The sequence below is a fragment of the Urocitellus parryii genome, chromosome 3, assembly GCF_045843805.1.
Source record: "Urocitellus parryii isolate mUroPar1 chromosome 3, mUroPar1.hap1, whole genome shotgun sequence".
Taxonomy (NCBI): domain Eukaryota; kingdom Metazoa; phylum Chordata; class Mammalia; order Rodentia; family Sciuridae; genus Urocitellus; species Urocitellus parryii.
The window spans coordinates 217352554-217364820 of NC_135533.1; the positions used below are offsets into that span (position 1 = coordinate 217352554).

General features: G+C 62.5%; 1 protein-coding gene across 1 annotated transcript; it reads right to left on the bottom strand.

Moving 5' to 3' along the window:
• Positions 1–5622: 5622 nt before the first annotated feature.
• On the bottom strand, positions 5623–8834 carry Fem1a (fem-1 homolog A). The gene has a single exon (XM_026404234.2). The coding sequence runs from the start codon at positions 8685–8687 to the stop codon at positions 6750–6752; it is 1938 nt and encodes a 645-aa protein (XP_026260019.1). The 5' UTR covers positions 8688–8834; the 3' UTR covers positions 5623–6749.
• Positions 8835–12267: the final 3433 nt, after the last annotated feature.

The following is a 12267-nucleotide window of genomic DNA, read 5'->3' on the forward strand; positions in this document are numbered from 1 at the left end:
GGCCTCTGCGCTGCGGGAGGACTCGGGCTTGGACCCCGAGGGGGGCGGGAACCACGAGAGGAGGGCGGGGCCTGGCCCTGGTGCTCGCGGGAGCCCTCTGGTGGCTGCATCGGAGAGGACAGGCTAGGGGTGTCCAGGGCAGGAGCTGGGGACGGGAGGGGCGGGGGGGGGGGCACTGCTGTGGTCCAGATGGCAGCAGAGGAAGTGGGGAGCCCTTTCCCATTCCTAAGGCCGCTGGACAAGAATCCTGCCTGGGCAGCGTCACCATCACAGATCAGCCCATGGGGCCTCGGCAGCTGGAAGAGCCAGGCTCCCGACCCCACTCCGCCTCCGAGGTATTGTGGCATCACAGCAGTCGTGGTCCCTTTCCGGGCTTCCTCTTCCCTGGCCATAAAATGGACCCAGCGACCTCAGAATGCTCGCTCCTGCCTGTCCCCTCATGACCCCAGCACACGGAGGACCCGTGGCAAGGACCTGAGGGCCTGCCCAGAGACAGCATCACTGTGCCCAGTTTACAGGTGGGAAACTGAGGCCCAGAAAGGTGAAGTCACTTCTCCAAGAGCACACAGCCACTTGGGCAAGAGAGAGGCCCAGAGACCGCAAGCCGCCAGTGCATCTCCTGCGTCAGCTTTCCCACACATCCATCGCCCTCTTCTGGTTTTTGCAGGAGAGGGCTGTAACCCCGGCCACCTGGGCCAGCGCTCCCCCAGTGAGCCTACCCAGCCTCTTCCTGTCTGCCTCTTGATGGTTGACTCTAGTGACTCCCAGGCTGCCCCCAGGGCAGGTGGAACACCCCACCCCCACCCGTTTCTTTTCCCCAGACCTTTTTATATTTTATTCTGTGATAGGGTCTTGCTAAGTTGCTGAGGTCTTGAACTCACGGTCCTCCTTCCTCAGCCTCCGGAACCGGGGTCATGGACCTGTCTTGGTCCTGGAGGCTTTTTTTGGTGGTGGTGCTGGGGACTGAACCCAGGGCCTTGTGCATGCCAGGCAAGCTCCCCAGCAACTGCGCTGTATCCCCAGCCCATCGCGGAGGCTTTTTCCAGAACACAGGGCACACAGTGTTCAGTAAGCGAATTCACTTGACGAACCATTATTGAGCACTTGCTGTGTGCAGGCCTGTTCTGGGCACTGGGGATGCTGAGCTGACCCGTCTTGGCTAGTTCACTGGACAGTGAGTGGGGAGCTATTGAGTCATGGTTCCCTTTATCCAGCCAACATTTATTGAGCACCTGCTGTGTGCAGGAGACAGGCACTGATCAGGCAATGCTGGCCTTTAGGGATGTGACAGGGCCCTGGGGGATTGAAGGGAGCTGCTGGAAGGAGGAAGTGGCTGAGAGCAGAGGGTGAGCCTTGACTAGGTGGAGATGGGACAGTCCCCAGCCAGGGCTCTGTCCACTCCTGCACCCAAGGCTGGGGCCTGCCTTCAGGCTGGGTTGTTCCAGGGGAAGTCCCCTGTGAGTCACGCAGCCTTGAAGAAAAATAGGAAGAAACAACAAGGCAAAAAGTCCCCTTCTTTAAAGCCTGTGTGACTCTTTTTGAGGTCAGTAGGCCCAGGGTGGCCTGCAGCTGTGTCCCTGCTTGGGAAACTCTCCTGGCCCTGTTAGGGTTTCCCAGAGAGGGCCTTTGCCCCGTGTCACACAGCCCTTGGTGGCCTGGGCTTGGCACTCCACGGCTCGGTTGTCTCGTGACTGGAACATGTAGACAGTGTGGCCCTGCTCACAGGGACAGGCGTGTCTCATCGTTTTTGCTCCGCTGGGCAACCCAGTGAGACTGTCTCAAATAAAAAGTTAAAAAGGGCTGGGTGTGGCTCGGTGGCAGGGCTGGGTGTGGCACCCGCGAGGCCCGGGCTCCAAGCCCAGCAGCACAAGAGAGAAGGGGGGCAGCAGCCCTGGGCGGTGAGCTCCGCGGGATCCCCACCCCGTAGCCACGTCCCGTCTGGGGACTGGCTGTTCCGGACACTTCCTGCCTATGGAGGCACGCGGGGGCCTGCACCTGGCTTCCTGTCCTGCCCTCAGCCCGGGTTCTGCAGGGCCCACCCCGTGGCCGGGAAGTCCCCGCGGGCTCCCTCTCCTGGACGCACGTGTTAGCGCTGCCCGGGGGCGGCCGGGCCCTGCCGGGAGCGGGAAGGCGAGTGTGCGCATGCGCGATGTGTTCGACTCCCTGCCTGTTTGGGGCGAACCCGGCCTGGCGCGGGTCGGCGAGGGCTCTGCCCCTGAGCTGTGACCGCGGCCCCCACTTTCCTTCTTGATGACGCTCCTTGGGCGGCCCTGGCCGCACGCGGGGGCTGCAGCAGCGCCGGGCTGGCCAAGGGCGGAGCTGCCCCCAGCTGGGTGGAGGAGGAGGAAACGGCCCTGCCCGTTCTGGGTCACCCTGACCCTGGAGCCAGAAGTTGGTGTGACCAGCCTCCAGCTGGCCCCACCTGGGGAACTGAAAGTCAGGTGGAGACCAGGCCTCCTGCCCGGGCTTTCTGGAGGCGGGGCCGGCCAAGGGGCAAGCGGGGTTCCCTGCAGTGTTTTCCCAAAATGGAATTTAGGGAAGGCGTCTAGGATGTCCCCTCGGGTCAGTGACCTTGCACTGCAAGTCCAGTGGCCACTCCTCCTCGCTCCTCACCCTCTGCCTCCCACCTGCCAGGCAGGTGCCGCTCCATCTCGCCCTGGCTCCCCGCTGGCCCTCCTCAGGGGCTTCTCTAGGCCCCACCCTGAGGATCCCCAGCGCAGCGCCACGCCGACACTTGGCCACCTGCCTTCTCCATCAGGACGGGCCTTCTGTCCACTCCACTGCTGGACCCCAGGGCCCAGCACACAGCAGGTGCTCAATAAGTGTTTGGCTTTGATGAACACACCCGGCCCTGCTTCTCCTCTCCACCACAGCCTGGTCCTTCCCTCCACTGTCCCAGGACTGAGCACCTGCTGTGTACGCTAGAGGCTGGAGGCCCTGCGGCTGCCCTCCTAGGCGTAGGGCCCAGAGGGGGGGGGAGACCGGTGAGGGGTGTCCCAGAGTGTGCCTGGGTGTGAAGGGGACACAGGGCACTGCCAGGCCGTCCGGGAGGGTCCTCTGGTGGGGGGGAAGCATGGCCTTGTGAACCGGGCGCGGACTGTTTGTCCAGCCTGGAAAGGGTCGACTTAGGGACACAGGTTACCTCGGGGAGCCAGACAGGGCCACTAGATGGCGCCGTGTGACAGCAGGGCAGGGAAGCAGCCTCGCACTCAGCCTCTGAAAACAGCCAGGTGGTGTCCTCACCATAGGCCACCCCAGTGCTCCCTGCCACACTGCAGATGGAGACAGGGAAGTGGGCGGGGGCATTGGTTTGCAGGTGGCCAGGCCACACGGCAGGGCAGTGTCCACGGAGGTTGAGCTTGCCCTCCCAGCCCTGCCCGAGGTCACCTCCGACCCAAGACCTGGGCTTCCTGGCTCAGAGGCTGACCCCAGGTGGCCCTGGGGGATCCTATTTTTAACCTGTTCTGTGGTGCCGCCTTATTATAGCTCTGGGAGGCCGCCAAGGCTGAAGTCCTCATCTCTGCCAGAGGAGCTGCCAGGGAGCCCTGCTGCCCTCTTGCCTGGGCTCCTGGGGTCCTGCTGCCCCCTTGCTGGGCCCCAGTTCCCCTTCCCGGGACTGCACTCTTGGGAGCTCCATTTATCCCTCCTACTTGATGTTTTTCTTTAGGTTCAAAAAACCAACCCTTTTAAAAACTGAGGGCCCTTCACCATGTGCAGCCTCACGACCCCACAGGGCCCCTAATGTGGGCAGGCTGAAGTGGCCGTCACCCTAAGAGGCTCAGTGCCCGTCTCTCATCTTCAGGGTGGGTAGTGAGCCAGGGTCTGCCTGTGCTCGGCCCCAGGACGCTGGCAGAGGGCAGGCTGCGCAGGACATGCGAAGCTGGACAGCAGGTCCAGATGAGCTCAGGGCCAACGGAGGGTGCCGCGGGCAGGGCAGGAGAGGCAGGCAGGCGGCAGGAGCAACCTTCACCACGGCCGCTGCCCAGCGCAGGCAATCTAGGTCCTCTTCAGGTGCCTGAGCCTGTCACTGATGCCACAGGGGCAGGGACAACAGACTGGACACACAGGAACAAAGAATAAAAACTCAAGGTCAGGGTTCAAGGGTCAAGGGAGAAATGACCCGGTGAGGCTGGGCGGTAGATGATCCTGGAGGGCCTCCTGGAGGAGGCCGCTTCATCCAGTCCATTTGAAGGAGGAGGGTGAGTGGGTGGCACTGGGCATCTCAAGTGTCCAGCTCAGGGCCAAGGCTCAAGCCCATTCCTGCAGCCAGAGGCGGCAGTGCGGCCTGTGCAGCGAGGACACTCCCCTGCACCTGTTGGGGTGACGCCTGGGGCACCTCTGACTCAGCCGCCCTGCCCCCAGCCTTTCTCCTGGACGGAAACTGATGTCCTGTGCCCAGGTGCCAGCAGTCCCTGTTGCTCTGCGCAGAGCTATCTTTAACTCGGGACCAGGGGAGGGGCCGCCCCACCCCTGCCCTCCGCTCTCCAGCCTGGGTGCTGCGCGGGCTCTGGAGGGCCACTGACCTGCCACCAGGGCTGCTGTGCGCCCCACGCCAGGATCCAGCCCGGGGGCAGGGTCAGTCTGTGTCTGCCCAGTCCACCCCACCTGAAACCTGCCTGGCCTTTGGGATGACCTTGGTCACCAAAACCGGGGCTCAACCCTCAACCTGGAGTCCGAGGTTTTTAGGAGCTTTGGTCACCATTCCCCCACCAAGTCCAGCACAGGTCAGGCGCCAGCGATGCTGACCCTCAAGGAGAGGCCAGGGCCGAGCACTGTGGGGTGGACGCCCTGCAGGTGCCCAGGCTGCGAGGTGTGGGCCCTGCGCCTCTCCACGGCCACCCTGGTCCCGTGGTGCACTTACGCACAACCCGCAGTGCCAGCACACAGAGGCCAACGCGGCCAACTCCTGTCCTCAGGAGGCTGCTGTGAGGGCCCCTCCCACCAGGGGCACTGTCCTGAGCCACATCCAGCCTTTTCTCTAGGACACTGCGGAGGCTGGCCTTGAACTTGCCCCTCCTGCCTGACCTCCCGGCTGCTGGGCTGCAGCCACTGTGCCCAGACCTTCTAGAGCAGGGACGTGGTCAGAGCTGGACAGACGTCACCCCAGAGGAAACAGGCTGGGCAGCAGCTGTGGCGAAGCAGGAGGCGGGGAGGAGGCCACCCCAAGGACCCCTGGGCGGCCCCACAGCGTGGCCTCTATGTCCAGACATCCCGAGGGCTGGGACTGGGCACCCCCGGCTGCACACAACCCCAGGGCAGCTGGAAGGTGGGCGGGCACAGGCTCTTGGGACTGCTGACCCAGCCTGGGGCCGCTTTTGACTGGACTGTGCTCACAGGGAGGTGAGGGGCAGGAAGCGGCAAGTGGCCGGGGAGGTGGCAGGTTCAAGGCCTGTGGGCAGGAGAGCCCCTCCCTGGCCGTGGGAGGCAGCCGGGGGCGTGCCCTCCCTTTTCTGTGCCCATTTTGTGCGGCAGCCCAACCCCAGAGCAGGCCCTGGACTCAGCGGATTCCGTCGGAGGGCAGAGGTGGAAGCAGGGCCTGTGTTTGGTGCCCAGCGAGCGGCCCTGCCCCAGCCCGGCCAGGCCCTCCCTCCGCCATGCCATGCAGCCACCCAAGAAGCACAATTCTCTTCAAACACCTGCTTTTTAATGCCCTCGGGCTGCAACAGAAACACCTGCTTCTGCTGTGCTTCGGGAGGGCCAGGATTGTCCTCCTGAGTTAAGTCAAAAGCTCGTCTTATGAATAAATAAACTTCCTACCTAACACTGCAAACCCAAACCCGCCTCAAGGGCCAGGCGTCCAGCGGTGGTGCTACCCTCTGCGATGGAGCTGGGATCTGCTCCTGCAGGGCTGTGGTGTCACCTGGGCAGAAGGATGCCTTCTGCTAACCTGCCCTGGCAACTGTGCGGGGACCCAGGGCCCAGGGGGCGGGGCAAGTGCTGGCGACCTGCTCCATGGAGACCGCAGACCTGCGTTACTGCAGAGCTGGGCCCTCCCGGGGGAGGCCCGGACTCAGGTCCTGCAGCAGGTCAAGGGCAGGGCTGTTGTGGGCATGCCCCAGACGGGGAAGGCCGCACAGGCGTCCCTAGGCTGAAGTGGTCTGCCTGTCCTTTTAATCCGTAAACAGTGGCGCCGGACCTATACCCGCTGCCCTGGGAGGCAATCGTGTGGCTTCTTTGGTGCTTGACCTGATCTTGGGTCAAAGTCGGGGGACACTGTTCTCTAAGGAGAATGGGAGGCTGGGAGGCCTGCGCAAGGCCGAGAGGGGTCCCATACACACCTAGGGCCACCTCGGGGCGGACACGGGGCCTGGGGCTCGCTCCCCAGCACAGCTCACTGGGATGGGTGGCCACAGGCACCAAACCCCTGACTGCCTGGAGGCAGCTCGCGCGGTCCAGCAAACAAAAAGCCTAAAAAAAATAAAATAAAATGAAGAACTGCAGCAAAATGTCAGAACCTGGGCACAGCTGGGTCCACCCCTACACCCACCAAGCCCACAGCTGCCCAGGGCCACGGGGCAGCCGGGGGACCCTGCTTCTGCACTTGCCAATGCCCGACTGGGAGCCGCTCCTACCACTGTGGGTGGCTGGGCACCAGGACCTCGGGGTGCAGGAGGCCCCCAGTCCCTCCCAGCATGTGACCCTGCAGGCTGCCAGCGCGCAGGCGCACTAACTGCTCCCTGGTCCAGGGGAGGGGCCAGAGGCAGAGGGCCCTTGGGTGCTGGCGAGGGCGAGGCCGTGGCCTCCCCGGCTCAGTGCAGCTGGATGAAGGCCTCCAGCTCCTCGGGGATGAAGCCCTTGTAGGGGATCTTGTTCTTGTCCAGGGCGCGGGCGGCGAGGCACTGCAGGGTCACGTAGTTGAAGGGCTGCATGGTGCTCTTGGCCAGCAGCCCCTCGTCCAGCAGCTCGCAGGCGGTTTTCTTGAAGGCGTTGGTGGCGTCCATGTGGGCCCCAGCTTCCACCAGGGCGTTCATGATGGCCGGGCAGTTGTTCTGGGCCGCGATGTGCAGCGGGGTGTTGTTGTCAAAGTCCCTGCTGTCCGGGTCGGCCCCACAGTCCAGCAGCACTTTGACCACGTGCAGGGAGGGGAAGGTGCCCACGCGGTAGCGGCCCACGTTGGTGGTGTCCTTGTCGGCAGCCATGTGCAGGGGCGTGAAGCCGTTCCTGCCGCGGGGAGCGCACCGGAGCAGCCGGTAGACCGTCTGGTGCTTCAGGTGCTCCTGGCTGGGGCTGGTCTCCACCTTGCCCATCAGGTAGAGCAGGTGCAGGATGATGGCCAGCGCCTTGGTGAACTGTGCCGAGTCCCCGGGCTCCCTGGGCTGCTGCAGGGCCCGCTCCACTTCCCGGACGCCTTTGCTGAGCACGCCCATGAGGTCTGTGAAGCCGATCTGCGTGCCCAGGCTGCCCTTGGCGGCGCGGTCCTGCAGCACGTAGGAGAAGAGTTCGGCAAAGGAGAGGAAGCTGCTGGCTGTCATGGGGCTCAGGGGCTCCAGGTTGCTCTGCTGCATGTCCAGGGCATACTTCCACAGGCGGATGCAGCGCTCGAAGTTGCCCGAGTCGGCGTACACAGCGCCCCGGTACCGGATGTAGTAGGAGGTGTCGGGGTGCGAGGGGCCCAGGATGCGCTCCCGGATCAACAGCGCCTGCATGCGCATCTCATCCGGGTCCGTGATCAGCGCTTCCAGTTCCTGGGCGCTGTTCACCTCCCTGGAATAGTCGTAGGCCAAGACCGGCTGCTGGGGCTCGGGTTTGGGCAAATACTCGCCGCCCTGGTGCCGCAGCTCCATGGCGCGTCTCCAGTGCTTAAGGGCCCCCAGCAGATCTCGCTTCTTATCCACATACGTGGCTCCCAGCAGCTCCAGGGCTTCTATGGCAGCTTCCCGGCTGGTGGGGCAGCAGCTCTCGTAGGTGAGGGGCTCCTCTGGGGCGGAGCCCTCCTGGGGCGGCCCTGCGCCGGCCGCCTGCGGCTGGCCTGGCTGCTTCTGGATGAGGTACTCCACGATGTTGGTGTGGCCCGTCACGCTGGCCGCCAGCAGCGGGGTCATGCCGTAGCCGTCGCGCTCCATGCGCGCGTTGCAGCCCAGCAGCAGCTGCAGGATCTCCAGGCTGCCGGACTCGGCGCAGTCGTGCAGCGCCGTGTTGCCTTTGGCGCTGCGCCTGTTCACCTGGGCGCCCTGCTCCAGCAGGTAGCGCGCGATCTCGCGGTGGCCCTTGTAGCAGGAGATCATGAGGCACGTGTGCCCGTGCCGGTTGGCCACCTCCAGGTCGGCCTGGTGCTCGCCCACCAGGTAGCGCACCACCTCCAGGTGGCCGTCGAAGCAGGCGGCGCGCAGCGGCGTGGAGTTGGTGCGCGTGGTGCGGTTCACCGAGGCGCCGCGGCGCAGCAGGCTGCGCACCACGTCCAGGTGCCCGGCGGCCGAGGCGGCCCACAGCGGCGGCGCGCCCTCGATGGTCTCGCCGTCGAAGTGCACCGAGCCGCCGGCCTCCACGCTGGCGCCGCACCGGTCCACCAGGTACTCCACCACGTCCAGGTGGCCGTAGCGGGCGGCGATGAGCAGCGGCGTCCCTCCGCAGGCCACCTCGCCCATCAGCTCATCCAGCTCCTCCCGGCTCCGGCCGCTGAGCAGCTTCTGCAGTAGCTGCAGCTTGCCGTCGTGGGCGGCATTGTACACGGCGGTGTGGAGGTCCATGGTCTCGGCCTCCGTCAGCCCATGGGACGGCCGCGGGGGACAGGGAGACGGCGGCTACAGCCCTGATGGGCAGGCGGCAACCTTCACCGTCTCCCCCGCCGCCATCTCAGGGCCTCGGCGGGCGGAACAAAATGGCTGCGGCGACCTTGCGCCTTCGGCCTTTGGGGGCATGCCGGGAAATGCAGTCTTCTGCGCGGGACAGCTCCGTAAGACGCAGAGGGACGTTGAAGGCTCAAGACTACATTTCCCAGAAGGCCGCGGGGCAGCCTCTGAAACCTGTCAGTACGGTGCATGATGGGAATTGCCGTTCCCATCAGCGGATAGCCGGGCAAAAAAGGGATCGAAGGACCTCGACTCCCGGCATGCCATGCGACAGGCTTTGTCTGGTGCGACGCCGGGAAAACTCAGTGACGTTTTTCCTTTTGCTGTCACTTTGCCCGGGTCGACCGGAAGGGCAGGCAGGCTAAGCCTCCAAAAGACTACATTCCCCAGAAGGCTAAGCTGGCCAGGTGGGTCCGAGTTAGTCTTAATGTGGCGGAGCCGCTAACCGGCAGGGGGCGCGCGGGAGAGGCTGAAAAGTTGAGTGGGGGCGAGGAGCTTGGCGTAGCCCGGAGGACGGGTGGCGATCAGGGTTAATCTTTATCACTCGCGTACTTCTCATTCATTCATTCATCCATTCATTCACCCAATACCAGAACAATCCAGAAAGTTCTTAGATCCCTTTTTGGTCAAACCTCCCCTCTCGCCATAGCCACAGCTGATCTGTTCTGTCCCTGTAGTTCTGCCTCTTGAATAATACAAATTGGAAAGCCTGCCTCTGGCAGCCTCTTGCCTGACCTTCTTGCAGGGCTGGGCTCGCTGAGTTGCTGAGGCTGGCCTTAAACTCGCGGTCCTCCGGCCTCAGCCTCCCGGGCCGTTCGCCGCCTGGCCCTGTGAGATGCTGTAGACTTCTCAGGATTTCCCCGCTGCCCCTTGGTCTAGGAAGCTGGGCCACCCCTCTGGAGTTGAGAAGGCCCAAGTCCCTGGTGGCTTGTGTTTGTCCCTAGCTTCCTGTGCATTACAACTTGGGGAGATGCTGCCACATAGGATTTTGTGGCATATTCTAAGTCTTCCTCATTAACAGGTTTAACCATTTAAATAACAAATACATCCCGAGGTTATTCATTTTCTTCACACAGAAAGCATAGAAACATTTTGTTGTTGTTTTATTTTTGATGGAGCTGAAATTTTTTTAAATTTCTACAGTGAAATGAAGACTCTGAAACTTGTAACACAGAATCCTGAACCGGGGTTTGAAGGTCCCATGGGTGTTTGCCAAACAAAGGCTTCATTAAGTTTTAAATGCCCCTCCACAGATGGCAGCACCCTGCGGTGAACTGTGCCCTCAACCAGGCAATTACAGGATCTGTTTTAAAAGTTAGTTCACTAATAGCACCACTGCGGAGGCCGAGGCAGGAGAATCCCAAATTCAAGACCAGCCTGGGCCACGTCCTGAGACCCCGTCTCAAAGTTGAAAGGGCTGAGCTGTGGCTCAGTGGCAAGGTGCCCTTAGGTTCAGTCTGCAGCCCTAATTAGTCTGTAATTAATTAATGTAGTAGGTGGAGCAGGTCCTGGTAGGACAGCAGTTCCAGGCTGAGTGTGGAGCCTCAAGGGACCTCTGGGGACGTGGCAGGTTCCAGCCGGGTGGCCAGTGGTCAACCCCTGGGCCATTTCTTGGTGCCTCCTGTAGCATTCTGCACGGAGGAAGTCTGTTCAGAGTTACAGTGCTTCACTGACCATTGGCTTCTCAATGTAGCCGTAGCCAAGAGATTAATTCTGGACCCCGGATTCCAGGGTTTGAGGTCATTCCCGGGGCCAAGCAGCTGCGTGGTCTGCACAAGCTGCTGACCACAGTGAACTTGGCTTTCTCATCTGTGTGGCTGGAGGGGGGAACTAGGTCTCGGAGGGCTCTGTAGAGCAGGTTGCAGGGTGTCGGGCAGGTGGGTGAGCCTGGGAGGGGCCCCTCCACCATCGCCCCATCACCTGGTGGGCCCCTTCCACACGGAGATTAACTGGCCCAAGGCCAGGATGTGGGCAGGCTTGGTTTCTCCGGAGCCCTCTCCTTGGCTGGCAGGTGACCTTCTAAGCCTGCCACACATGCACAGGGGGAGGTAGGGCCTCAGCCAAGGATCTGGAAGGAGACCTGTTCCTCCGGGTGACCACCTGGTGCAGTCTGAGCCGTCACCAGCACACCACCACCCACATCCCCACCACTCTCACGTCACATCACCACCACGTTGTCACCACCACCATCACCACCACGATCCTATATCCCTCACCAGAGGTAGGAGCGCGGCACACGGTCAGGCACCTGGGGCTGCCCGGTGTGGCGCTGTGCGCTGTTCATTCCACGTGGTCGCGAAGCCCCCCAGTGATGCGTTCCCCAGAGCACACGGGGCAGCCCCCAGGAGGTCGGAACAAAGTCTTCATAACAAACTGTCCTCTCCGTCTCACTCCGTGCTCAACCGAAAACGTGTCCCTGTTTCTGGTGGCAGTGGCTTTGGCCCAAGGACCAGGGTGGGGACATGTGCTGGACACCTGAGGGGGTTGCTGGGGAGACTCAGAAACAGGCTGGACACTAGGAAGCAACGGGGCCCCGAGGGTCATGCGTGGAGGATGGAGACTGAAGACCCAGGGCTGGTCCAGAGAGCGGCCAGCGGCAGAGCAGGGAGGGGCGGGGCCCTCAGGGGAGGCAGAAGGGGCAGCCTCCCTGGTGGAGGCCTCCGCTAGGGAAGGGTGGGGGCGTGGGGGCCAGGGGTGGCAGAGCCACGTCAGGATGGGGCACGTGTGCCGCTGCGTGTCATCGCCATCTCCCTTCCTCCCATCGGCCGGGTCACGGGGCTGCTCAGAGTAAAATGGCCGCTCTCAGCTTCCCGCCTCAGCTGGAGGTGACCTGACCGAGCCCAGCCAATGAGAGGTGAGCAGCCGCCCAGCGGTGGCCACGCCTGCAATTCCAGCAGCTCCAGAGATTGGGGCCGGAGGATCGCAAGTTCAAAGCCAGCCTCAGCAGCTCCGAGACCCTGACTCTAAATAAAATGTGTTTAATAGCTGGGGACCTGGCTCGCAGTTTAGCGCCCCTGGGTTCCATCCGTGGTACCAAAACAGTGAGCAGCCGTTCTGTGGCCCCCAGGGGCTGAGCCAGCGCCCAGCCAGGGGCAGCAGAGTCGCCGTGGCCACGTGGGCACAGCGGGAGATTCGTGGCCACGGGTGGGGTAGTCCATGGGCGGCCGGGAGGGCAGGTCACGAGTCTTGGATGAGTGTCAACTTCACCACAGTGAAGTCAGCTGCTGTCTTTAAAAAAAAAAAAAAAAATATATATATATATATATATATATATAGTTGTAGATAGTCTCAACGTCTTTATTTTATTGATTTATGTGGTGCTGAGGATCGATCCCAGGGCCCCACGTAGAGAAGCGCTCTGACGCTGAGCCCCAGCCCAGCCTCCTCTCATTTTTATAAATTTTTTTGAGGGGGTCTTGGGGATTGAACCCAGGGGCACTCGGCCACTGAGCACATCCCCAGCCCTAAAATAGATTGT